This window comes from Mizuhopecten yessoensis, unplaced genomic scaffold (genome assembly GCF_002113885.1).
Source record: "Mizuhopecten yessoensis strain PY_sf001 unplaced genomic scaffold, ASM211388v2 scaffold11145, whole genome shotgun sequence".
In the NCBI taxonomy this organism is placed as follows: domain Eukaryota; kingdom Metazoa; phylum Mollusca; class Bivalvia; order Pectinida; family Pectinidae; genus Mizuhopecten; species Mizuhopecten yessoensis.
In genome coordinates this window covers 3,162,283-3,175,307 of record NW_018408902.1, presented here as the reverse complement: position 1 = coordinate 3,175,307, position 13,025 = coordinate 3,162,283, and the positions used below count along the sequence as shown (strand labels likewise).

Sequence of the window (13,025 nt, the reverse complement as noted above, 5' to 3'; positions counted from 1 at the left end):
GACCCCAGGGTCTGCCCCACCCTTGCAGACTTAACCCCTGGGTCATAACTTTGAAACGGTTGAGATCCCCACCCCAAAACTATATATACAAATGCTGGGCAAAAAGAGACAAATGCAGTCACGATATTAGAATTGATCCTGGGGTCTGGCCACAACCCTAGGGACCTAGTTTCTGAGTCAAAGCTTGGAAACAGTTGAGATCCCCACCCCATAACCATACATAAAATTGCTGGGCATGAAAAATCTAATACAGATATGCTACAAGGATTGGCCTGGGTTCTGGCATATTCCCTTGATCTCATTTGGAGAATATTTTGCCATGATTGCTTAGGTATCCAGGTGAGCGATACAGGCCCTCCGGGGCTCTTGTTCCCTAAAAAAAATGTCTAGAATGCCGAGAAAATTGACCTCTGATATGAAACTTTGACACAAATATCTACTTTCTCATGTCATTTATTAGCTCGTCTATTAGAAGAATAGGGGGGCTATAGCAGTACCCAAGGCGTCACTGTCGCCGTCCCACTTGGTTAAAGTTTTTGGGAAAGCTGTGTTTTGGTGTTTAACTCAACTTTTAATTAAATTTACATTGTAATATGGTTACAGCAATTGCTTGGAGGTTCCTTAGCAACAAATTTGACCATGTTTGCTCATTATTGGTCCAAAACACAAGTCTTTTAGAATTGGTTAAAGTTTTTGGGAAAGTTCCAAAGGTTAAAGTTTTAGGGCAAGTTCTAGTTCTTTTCAAACTACTGGGCAGATTTCAACCAAATTTAGCAGGAAGCATCCTTAGGGGAAGGGGATTCAAGATTGTACAAATAAAGTCCCTGAACCCCCAGGGACAGATGGGCAGAGCATCCTCCGAAATAGGAGCTTGTAAAATAGTAGGTAAAATAACTATTTCTACATTGTTTGAGGAAGACCTTGAAACTTTTAGACAGGGTAGATATATGTATGGAAGAGTGCACAACATTTTCAGATTTTTGATATGACCCCCCAGAGGCCGGGCAAGAAGGGTGGTTTCAAATGTTAAAAAAAAAATGGTCTTATAGCATATCAAATTAAACATTATCATGGGTTCTACATTTTAAAGCAATTTATTTTAACATATGGTGTAAGGAGGGGGGGGGGGGGGGGGGGGGGGGGATTACTTGAGGGATAAGGGGTAAAATAACTTTTTCTATGCTGTTATAGTCTTTTAACTTTCAAATCTACAGTAATTTATTTTTGCATATGGTAATCAGGGGGGAGGGGTTAGGTGTTACTTTGGGGGGATAGTGAGAGTGTGCCATCAACAATGTAGTTCTAGTTTCCCGATCTATTATCTAAGATTGGACATCCTGTAATGGCCCTATTACTATAAGCACTTTTTGCAAAAATAATTTTAATAGACGAGCTATGCTGTTCTCCTACAGCTCTTGTTAATTGAACATGTTATTTGTTTATGAATTTAATGACTTAAGATCTTTTGTCGGTTAACACTTACATATTTTAAAGAAACAAAACATCTAGTCGAAAAATATGCATACATGCATGGTAGGTACTTATCTCCATCTCATAACTAAACCCTAGATCACGTTTGACATAAAATGTATAGTTATAATCATACAGTTAGTCATAATTCAGTCTGCCCTATAGGAATTAAATGACAAAAGAGATGCTGTGATACGATTTAAGAGAATTGCAGAATACCGTGAATAGTTCAAGTTCTTTATTAACTTTAAGTCTTACGACTTATCAGTGTTAAATCTTTTTGTTGACCAGGGACTGTCTTCAGGCCGCCGTCCATCACAATGAGGAGCCGGTCATCCGATGTCCTTATATGGATTCTGAAACCGTCTGTAATGCCCAACTCCAACAACGTGAGATCAAATCGGTGAGTGAATTTTCAGGCCTTAAAGGAAAGGGGACAGGCCTTAAAGGAAAGGGGACAGGCCTTAAAGGAAAGGGGACTGGCCTTAAAGGAAAGAGGACATTTCCGTTAGACGCAACTAAAATGCAGCTTGTGACTGATTGACTGACGTAAGTGAAGTGGGTTAATTAGGTGCAGTACTTATTCAGGAATTTGAAGGTGAAACTAAGGTTATCAGTTATGCGAGTGGGACACTTTCCGCGTTGAAAGAAGATATTCGACCTCACAACCCTAACACCAGTGACCACAGATTCTAGCCATATTTTAATTAGGGTCCACAGTCCAGTTTCAGAGATATTTATATCCATCAAATTTCACACAACACATACCAAATGTGTGTAGACATCACTCTGTCCCTTTAACTTAAAAATTAATACCCTATTTGTAGTTAGTTTCTATTTTACTTTGTAGCTTTTAGGTCACCTGAGACAAAATCTCAAGTGACCTATTGCGATCGCCTTTTGTCCGGCAGCGTCCGGTGTCCGTAAACAATTTACATTTTCGACTTCTTCTCCAAAACCCCTGAACCAATTTCAATGAAATTTTGTAGAAACCTTCGATGGCCAAAGGTCAAAACCCAGGGGCCTGAGGGGCGGGGCCAAAAAGGGTCAATTGACTAATATTTCAAAAATCTTCTTCTCAAGACCCAGTTATGGTTTGATAGTATGCACATATGAGCCCTGACTGACCCCCAGGGGCTGATGGTTGGGGCCAAAAAGGGTTGAATTGACTGAAATTTCAAAAATCTTTTTCTTAAGACCCAGATATGGTAGAATCAAATACTCTCTATAGATGGAAGGGTCTTAAGGTGCTTTACCAAAATTGTGAATTTCATGACCCTGGGGTCTCACGTTTCCCCCTGGGGAGGGGGTAAACTTTACTATAGTTTATATAGGGAAATCACATTTTGGACCAACATTTGTTTAATTTCCATTGGAAGTAATTCAATTTGGGTTAGCATTATCAGTATTGGATAGCAATTTGATGGTATGCACATATCAGCCCTGACTGACCCCCCGGGGCTGATGGGTGGGGCCAAAGACCCAGATATGGTAGAATCAAACACTTTTCATAGATGGAAGGGTCTTAAGGTTTATGACCCTAGGGTCTCACATTTACCCCCTGGGAAGGAGGGGAAGGGGGGGGGGGGCAGCAAAATTTATTATGGTTTATAATGGTAAATGATACTTTGAATATCACATGTTAATAACTTGATTGGAATTATAACCCTGAGTTGACAGTTCGATAGTTTGAAAAGTTTGAGCCAGCACTACCCCCAAGGGCTGTAGGGTGCGGCCCAAAGGAGTCAGTGTGCTTAAATTTCTTCATTTTCCTTGTTTAGAAGCAGAGGTGCTAGTTTCAAATACTTTTAAGCTCACCTGCCCGAAGGGCAAGTGAGCTTATGTTATGGTGCGGCATCCGTCGTCCGGCGTCCGGCGTCCGTCTGTCCGGCGTCAACTTTTTGCTTTAAACAACTTCTTCTCAATAACCAAATGGCCCAGGAAGATGATATTTTGCCAGTAGCATGCTTGGATCAAGGGCTACCAAGTTTGTTCAAATAAATGACCTTGACCCACTTTCAAGGTCACAGAGGTCAAATATGTTAAAATCTTCTAACAACTTCTTCTCAATAACCAAAAGGCCCAGGGTACTGATATTAGGCCTGTAGCATGCTGGGATGAAGGGCTACCAAGTTTGTTCAAAATAATGACCTTGACCCACTATCAAGGTCACTGGTGTCAGATGTCTTTAAACTCTTCAAACAACTTCTCCTCAATAACCAAAAGGCCTTGAGTACTGATATTGGGCCTGTAGCATGCTGGGATGAAGGGCTACCAAGTTTGTTCAAAAGAATGACCTTGATCCACTTTCAAAATCACTGGTGTCAGATGTCCTTAAACTCTTCAAACAACTTATCCTCAATAACCAAATGGTCGATGGTACTGATATTTGGCCTGTAGCATGCTGGTATGAAGGGCTACCAAGTTTGTTCAAATGAATGACCTTGATCCACTTTCAAGGTCACTGGTGTCAGATTCTTTAAAATCTTCAAACAACTTCTTCTCAATAACCAAATGGTCGAGGGTACTGATATTTGGCCTGTAGCATGCTGGGATGAAGGGCTACTAAGTTTGTTCAAATAAATGACCTTGACCCACTTTCAAGGTCACTGGGGTCTAATGTCTTAAATCTTCAAACAGCTTCTTCTCAATAACCAAAAGGCCTTGGGTAATGATATTGGGCCTGTAGCATGCTGGGATGAAGGGCTACCAAGTTTGTTCAAATAAATGACCTTGACCAACTTTGTAGGTCACAGGGGTTGAAATATGTTAAAATCTTCAAACAACTTATTCTCAATAACCAAAAGGCCCAGGGTACTGATATTAGGCCTGTAGCATGCTGGGATATAGGGCTACCAAGTTTGTTCAAATGAATGACCTTGACAAACTTTCAAGGTCATTGGGGTCAGATGTCTTTAAAATCTTCAAACAACTTCTCAATAACCAAAAGGCCCAGGGTACTGATAATGGGCCTGTAGCATGCTGGGATGAAGGGCTACCAAGTTTGTTCAAATGAATGACCTTGACCCACTTTCAAGGTCACAGGGGTCAAATGTCATAAAATCTTCAAACAACTTCTTCTCAATAACCAAAAGGGCCAGGGTACTGAAATTAGGCTTGTATTATGCTGGGATGAAGGACTACCAAGTTCGTTCAAATAAATGACCTTGACCCACTTTCAAGGTCACTGGGGTCTAATGTCTTAAATCTTCAAACAACTTCTTCTCAATAACCAAAAGGCCCAGTGTACTGATATTGGGCCTGTAGCATGCTGGGATGAAGGACTATCAAGTTTATTCAAATGAATGACCTTGATCCACTTTCAACCTAATGTCCTTGTTCAACAATCAAGGTCAGAGGCGTCATGTGTTTAAATCTTTTAATAGGTTCTTATGAAATCTTAAGATTACAAGTGTTAGATTAATAACTGGTGAGCGATGCAGGCCCATTGGGCCTCTTGTTAGTCTTAAATCTGTATGCTAGATATTGAATAAAGTGGTTTTATTGTTTTTTGTCACTTTGAATAATATTTCTGTTCGTGTTAAAAACAAAATCAACTATCTGTATAAATATATCAGGTGACCGTTAAGGCCCATGGGCCTCTTGTTTAGTCTTATGTATGTATTGGTAATTAAAGAAGTTTCATTGCTTATCTAACATACACTAATTCCTTTTTTTATCGTGAATTTAACTCATTCATCCCTGAAGACACATTTGACTCTTCCAATTCAAAGGTTGGAATAGTTCATAAGGACATTTCAGTGTGTGTAAGATAGAGCTGTCCAGGGTAAGAAAGGGGGGAAGGACATTTCTTTCTATCATTTCTGTGTGTGTAAGACAAAGCTGTCCAGGGTAAAAAAAGGGGTGAAGGAAATATCTGTCTTACACCCTATTTCACATGACGTGACATCACAATGGCTCAACAATGACTTGACGTCACAAATTTGGAACTCTGCGATGCCGCAATGCGGAAAAGGCAACTTGATGAAATTAAAACCTTTTACAATATATTTACCATACACGTTAGAACGATGAGATTAACTTTATGCGCAAACATCGTTTGCAAATATGGGATATGCTTAATCTGACTGGCTAATTCATTTTCGTCTAAAAAGTTCAGGGGAAAATTGATATTTTAAAATGGTGGCCAGTCCAAACGCATTTTCATGGTTTCTGAGCTTATTCTGGTGGTTGGAATGAGAGAAAAATACTCTTTCATGCCCTAGGGTGTAAAAGCCTCGGGTTTCACCAAATTTGAAAACCCCTCGGGTGGAATTTCCCTATCCTACACCACTGTGCATGAAAGAGTCTTAATCTTACACCAAATCTAACGTACATGACATCACAACAGGAAAACAATGATGTGACATCGGGAAATCGGACCCTTCTGATGCCACAATATAGAAATTATGACATTTTTAGGGGGTGTCTGGTGATTGGAATGTAAGACAAATAATTTGTTATGCCCACCGATGTAAGGTAGGGAAATTCCACCCTCGGAGCTTTCAAATTGGTGCAAAAGCTTTTGCAGAGCCTTGGGTTTTACCCAATTTTAAAACCCACTTGGATGGATTATCCTACACCAATGGGAATGAAACAGTCTTATATTCATGTCCAGGGTTGTTATATTACTATTTATAGAGATTTTTGTCATTAAATTTATAGCCACTTTTCTTCCGAATGATTCTAGTCCAACTTAATAAAAAATATGTTTTAGGTTGCCAAGATCAAAGTTTACATTCATATTTATAGAAACTCTTCGCTATTACTTTAGCCAATTCTTTTCTGAATTTTGATCAAATGTCATACAATAGTCATTGTATAAAATACCTTAATTGTGTTTCCGGGTCCCGGTCAAGGTCAAGGTCAGCACTGTTTACTATCTATGAAAAAAGTTTGTCACACCTAAATTCTCCTGAAGAAACATTAATCCATTCACCTCTAAAGGCACATTTGAACCTTACTAAACCAAAGACTGGGCAAGTACAGTTTAGAAATAATAAAATTGAGTATCAGAGAATGAACGTGCTAAATGATATGCAGTTAAGTATGGTTGACAAGGTATATTTGATATGTCCCCTCTATTAGACTGTTTGTGTATTGCAATACATTAGGGGATTCATATTATTTGTGATGCTGTGCTATTTTATAGCTGTTAATTGTACCAACATAATATGATATTAGTGATACCAGGATTTGGACAATGCCTACTAGCAGGTTGTGGTTTGATACATGTTTACCTACACTGCAGACACAGCTAACTTGGAGGGGTGGCCTTGTCAGGGTATCATGTGACATAGTGGAGGGGTGTCCTTGTCAGGGAATCATGTGACATAGTGGAGGGGTGGCCTTGTCAGGGAATCATGTGAACGTAGTGGAGGGGTGGCCTTTTCAGGGTATCATGTGAACGTAGTGGAGGGGTGGCCTTGTCAGGGTATCATGTGTCATAGTGGAGGGGTGGCCTTGTCAGGGTATCATGTGTCATAGTGGAGGGGTGGCCTTGTCAGGGTATCATGTCACATAGTGGAGGGGTGGCCTTGTCAGGGTATCATGTCACATAGTGGAGGGGTGGCCTTGTCAGGGTATCATGTGACTTAGTGGAGGGGTGGCCTTGTCAGGGTATCATGTGAACATAGCGGAGGGGTGGCCTTGTCAGGGTATCATGTGACCTAGTGGAGGGGTGGCCTTGTCTGGGTATCATGTGACAGAGTGGAGGGGTGGCCTTGTCAGGGAATCATGTGAACGTAGCGGGGGGGTGGCCTTGTCAGGGTATCATGGGAACGTAGTGGAGGGGTGGCCTTGTCAGGGTATCATGTCACATAGTGGAGGGGTGGCCTTGTCAGGGTATCATGTCACATAGTGGAGGGGTGGCCTTGTCAGGGTATCATGTCACATAGTGGAGGGGTGGCCTTGTCAGGGTATCATGTGTCATAGTGGAGGGGTGGCCTTGTCAGGGTATCATGTCACATAGTGGAGGGGTGGCCTTGTCAGGGTATCATGTGAACGTAGTGGAGGGGTGGCCTTGTCAGGGTTTCATGTGACATAGTGGAGGGGTGGCCTTGTCAGGGTATCATGTCACATAGTGGAGGGGTGGCCTTGTCAGGGTATCATGTCACATAGTGGAGGGGTGGCCTTGTCAGGGTATCATGTGAACGCAGCGGAGGGGTGGCCTTGTCAGGGTATCATGTGACACAGTGGAGGGGTGGCCTTGTCTGGGTATCATGTGACATAGGGGAGGGGTGGCCTTGTCAGGGTATCATGTGAACGTAGCGGAGGGTTGGCCTTGTCAGGGTATCATATGAACGTAGTGAAAACTGATTATTGAGACAGTCCTTTCTGTTGTAGCTGGTTCCAGCGGAACTGTTCGAGAAGTATCTCCAGCGAAGCCTGAGTACAGCCGAGAGCCAGGAGCGGAACAGTTTCCACTGTAAATCTCCGGACTGTGCGGGCTGGTGTATCTACGAAGACATGGTCAACTTCTTTCAGTGTCCAGTCTGTAACCATGAGAACTGTCTCACCTGTAAGGCCATCCACACCGGACTGAACTGTAAACAGTATCAGGACGACCTGATGATTCGATCCAAAAACGACGAGGCTGCAAGGAACACACAACAGATGTTGGAGGTAACACCCCGACCCAAAATAAACCCCTTAGACTGCACATCATCTGTCAGTCACCTGTAATAAGAGAAAGTCTCAAAGGATTCTTGTCTTCAAAGTTTTATGGAAGTACTTTTTTGTGGAGAACTTTTTCAAGATTTTGTCTTCCTGTTGCTAAAAATAGAGTTCTGTTGGTTGGGCTTGTCCGGTTGATAACTCGAGACGAATGATTATACAAATTTTAAATTTGATGTGTGGATTGCCCAAATAGATCAAATGGCTACTTTGGCTACCGACAGCGCGCGAGCCCTGAGGTAGGATATATACAGGTATGAAAATCACAGGCATTAGTGATTGTTGTAATTGAGAGACATAATTTTCAGGGAGAGATACAGGATTGATGGGTACATGTATGACAGGTATAGGTATGAGCAATCCAGGTTTCAGGTAAGAAGCTTACAGGTATGAAAGATATCCATATCAGAGATGAAGGTGTGTAAGCCATACTGACAGGTATGATGATTACATGTATGCCATATTACATCTTTATGAAAAACATTTATTGGGCAATAATGGATTTAACCATCGAATGGCTAAAATTTGGATTGGTGAAAATTTCCCGGTATACATTTTATAAGTTATAGAATGATACAAAGAGTGACAATAAATTATTAACACTTTAAAATTTGTAGGATCAGAGGAATTGAAGGTAAAATGAAACAGACAAAAAGGAAAACATGGAAACTGTAAACGAATGTTTTATTTTTACAGAATTTGGTTAAGTCTGGTGATGCAATGTACTGTCCGGGCTGTAAGGTGATCGTACAGAAGAAAGACGGATGTGACTGGGTCCGATGTTCCATCTGTAAATTGGAGATCTGCTGGGTCACTAAAGGACCAAGATGGGGCCCTTTGGTGAGTATCTGTAAAATAGAGATCTGTTAGGTCATTAGGGGCCAAGATGGGACCCTTACTGCTAGGTCATTAATGGGTCATGATGAGACCCTTACTGCTAGATCATTAAAGGGACAATTAGGAACCGTTTTGTTTGGTCATTAAGGAGCCCAAATGGGGACCTTTCTGTGGGTCATTACCCAGTAAAGGGCCAAAATGGGAACGTTTTTGATGGGTCATTAATGGGTCAAAATGGGGACATTTTTGATGGGTCATTAATACTCTAAATTGGGGACCATTTGGTTTGGTCAATAAAGGTGCCAAAATGCAAGTCATTAAATGGCCAAGATGGGTCCTTTTTAGTCATAATGGGGCCAGAATGGGGACCTTTTTGATTTTATGTTTAAGGAGCCAAAATTGGGAGCTTTCTGATAGGGAATTAAGGGGCATAAATTGGGACTTGATTAAGGGACCAAGTTGTGGATCTTTGGGGGTCATTATATACCTAGGATCTTTGGATAATACCTTGACTACCAATGACTGCCTCTGTTAGTATTGTAGTGATATGGTGACATTTTATTTACAGGGCACTGGAGACATCAGTGGAGGCTGTGGATGTCGCGTAGGTGGACGTCGATGTCATCCACACTGTAACAATTGTCATTAACTTCAGCCATTCGTATCTATGACATCGCGTAGGTGGACGTCGATGTCATCCACACTGTGACGATTGTCGTCAACTTCAGCCATTCTTATCTTTGACATTGTGTAGGGGGACGTCAATGTCACCCACACTGTGCCAATTGTCATTAGGTCACCTGAGACAAAGTCTCAAGTGACCTATTGCGATCGCCTTTTGTCCGTCTTCATCCGTCGTCCGTCGTGCGTCCGTAAACAATTTACCTAATTAAAATAGTGGCCTGTTTAGTCCCAAGCCCCCAGGGACCTGAGGGGCGGGGCCAAAAAGGGGCAAATTGACTAAAATTTCAAAAATCTTCTTCTCAAGATCCAGATATGGTAGAATCAAATACTCTTCATTGATGGAAGGGTCTTAAGGTGCTTTACCAAAATTGTGAATTTCTTGACCCTGGGGTCTCACGTTTCCCCCTGGGGAGGGGGTAAACTTTACTATAGTTTATATAGGGAAATCACATTTTGGACCAACATTTGTTTAATTTCCATTGGAAGTGTTTCAATTTGGGTTAGCATTATCAGTATTAGGTAGCAGTTTGATAGCATGCACATATGAGCCCTGACTGACCCCCAGGGGCTGATGGGTGGGGCCAAAAAGGGTTGAATTGACTGAAATTTCAAAAATCTTCTTCTCAAAGACCCAGATATAATAGAATCAAACAATCTTCATAGATGGAAGGGTTTTAAGGTTTATGACCCTAGGGTCTCACGTTTACCCCCTGGGGAAGGAGGGGGCAAAATTTATTATGGTTTATAATGGCAAATGATACTTTGAATATTACATGTTAATAACTTGATTGGAATTATAACCTTGAGTTGACAGTTTTCTAAGACATAGTTTCATTATTCCTTTTTTTTTCTTTTTTTTCCCATTTTGTTGATCTACACAATGTCACATTGATTTTTTGAGAAATATTGGTATATTATGTACAGGTATGAATTGAATATCACAGGCATTAGTGATACTTGCATGAGAGATACGATTTTCAGGGAGAGATACAGGAATGATGGTTACAGATATGACAGATATAGGTGCGAGAGATCCAGGTATCAGGTAAGAGGCTTACAGGTATGAAAGTAACAGGTAAATAATGTAAACTTTATTTGTTTTACAACAATTATGAAACAAGTTATATGAACTTATATTAATCTCTCTTGTTGGCCTGGATGTTAGTGCGGGGGGGGGGGGGGGTCTTAAGGTAACAGGTATCAGATATGCAGGTGTGAGAGTCACAGATAATGATAATTACAGGTATGTCATATTACTAAGTACCTCTTTATGAAAAATATATGTATGTTTATAGGTGCAAGAGATATAAGAATGAAGGATTTTGGTTTCAGGATAGATACAGGTATGAGAGATCCAGTATAAGGGTTACAGGTATAAAGAATATAAGGAATACAGGTATGATATACACAGGTATGAAAGTCACAGGTATCATATGAGAAAATGGTTTGGTTTGTTTGTGTTTTACGTCCTATTAACAGCTATGGTCATTTAAGGATGTGCCATGTTTAAGTGGTGGAGGAAAGCCGGAGTTCCCAGAGAAAAACCACCGACCTACGGCCAGTATCTAACGATTGCCTCATGAAGGCACCGAACCTGTGACCCAGGGGTTAGTGATCGTAGACAGACAGACGCCTACTGGTAACCACTTGGCCACGCTGCCTCTAGGAATGAGAGATACAAATTTGATAGGTAAAAATAATCAATACAGGAGTAGACATACAGATATGAAGGTTACGGGTGTCAGGATTATAGGTACATTTACTTAGAGATACAGGTATCAAAGATAAACGTGTGACAGTAACAGGTATCAGATATACAGGTATGGAGGGGGTGATAGGTATATAAGAGCTACAGATGTGATAGATACATGTAATCATAGATACAGGTATGAGGGATACCGGTGTGAAGGATGCAGGTGTGAAGGATGCAGGTGTGTAGGATGCAGTTATGTGGGATACAGGTGTGAAGGATGCAGGTATGTGGGTACAGGTGTGAAGGATGCAGGTATATGGGATACAGGTGTGAAGGATGCAGGTATGAGAGGGATACAGATATGAGAGGGATGCAGGTATGGGAGGGATACAGGTATGAGAGGGATGCAGTTGTGAAGGATGCAGGTATGAGAGGGATACAGATATGAGAGGGATGCAGGTATGAGAGGGATACAGGTATGAGAGGGATACAGGTATGAGAGGGATACAGGTATGAAGGATGCAGGTATGACGGATGCAGGTATGAGAGGGATACAGGTATGAGAGGGATACAGGTGTGAAGGATGCAGGTATGAAAAATACAAGTGTGATAGATACAGGTATGAAAGATACAGTACAGGTATTCTACTTTATACAAGAGACACATTCAGAGATTCAAGTGTGAGAGGGATATAGTTTAGAAATATATGTATGCATACAAATTTTACTCAATACACAACGTGTGATAACTAATCAAAAGCTGTGACTGAGTCGTTCATCGGTGTAGATTTACACAGGTAAATTCTGTGTAAAGTGCTTTTTTCAATCCATCAAAAGTTTCAGTCGCATGCTTGGGTTGCTTCCATAAGCAATTAAGATAAAATTTGGTTTTAATCTTATTTTATTTATGCAAATAAATTCTGTTCAATTTGATCGAAAGGTTTAGTTGTGTACTCGTGTTTAAATGTTTTATTGGCAATTAAATGACAATACAAATCTGGCTTTAAATATAAGTGTGGTTGACGTGTCTTCACCTCTGTTTGACTTAAATCCATTATCAACACAAAAGGAGACGAAAAAGGGGAGAATTTCTGGTAATCCATTACGTCTGTGTCTAATTACACATATTTAGTATTGCTGATAAGTAACATTGTGCAGAAACGAATTTTATATATTTAACAAGTTAATTACCTTGAGATCCAAGAAAAAACTTGTCTCAAACCTAATGTATATATATATATTGGATGAGTATCTATGTCTAATGCATTTTAACCAAATACTTTTTCCGACTTATGCAAAAACATTACCTGCAGCATTCACTATAAGGTTAGTTGTGAAGAGTTCTGCAGTAGATCAACAAATTCCGAAACTGTAAAACTTGTGACCTTCATTTATTAGCTGTCAAGTGGCAATGTATTTGATTATTAGAAAATGTTAATAAGATTTATTGAATATTAAGCATTGTAGGAGGTATATATGATTATATCTATAAAATGAAAAATCTTAAAAACATTCAGATATATGTCCTTCACCATTTACATCTGATGGAGTCAAAACTAGCACAAAATCAACATGAACTAGCAATGAAATCATTAAATCACCTATACCACTTTGGATACTTCAAAAAAAAGCATGAAACCTGTTTTACCCAATAGTATAAGCCTTTT

At 40.4% G+C, this 13,025-nt stretch overlaps 1 protein-coding gene across 1 annotated transcript in view; it reads left to right on the top strand.

The window, feature by feature from the left end:
* The window catches only part of LOC110466754 (ranBP-type and C3HC4-type zinc finger-containing protein 1-like), a 134,552-nt gene extending 124,592 nt beyond the window's left edge, over nt 1–9,960 (top strand). The window contains exons 8-11 of the mRNA XM_021523481.1: nt 1,762–1,873; nt 7,816–8,094; nt 8,842–8,985; nt 9,551–9,960. Of these exons, the coding sequence (XP_021379156.1) occupies nt 1,762–1,873; nt 7,816–8,094; nt 8,842–8,985; nt 9,551–9,631 (616 nt within the window). The 3' untranslated portion in view covers nt 9,632–9,960. The remainder of the gene's footprint in view (nt 1–1,761; nt 1,874–7,815; nt 8,095–8,841; nt 8,986–9,550) is intronic.
* The last annotated feature ends 3,065 nt before the right edge of the window (nt 9,961–13,025 follow it).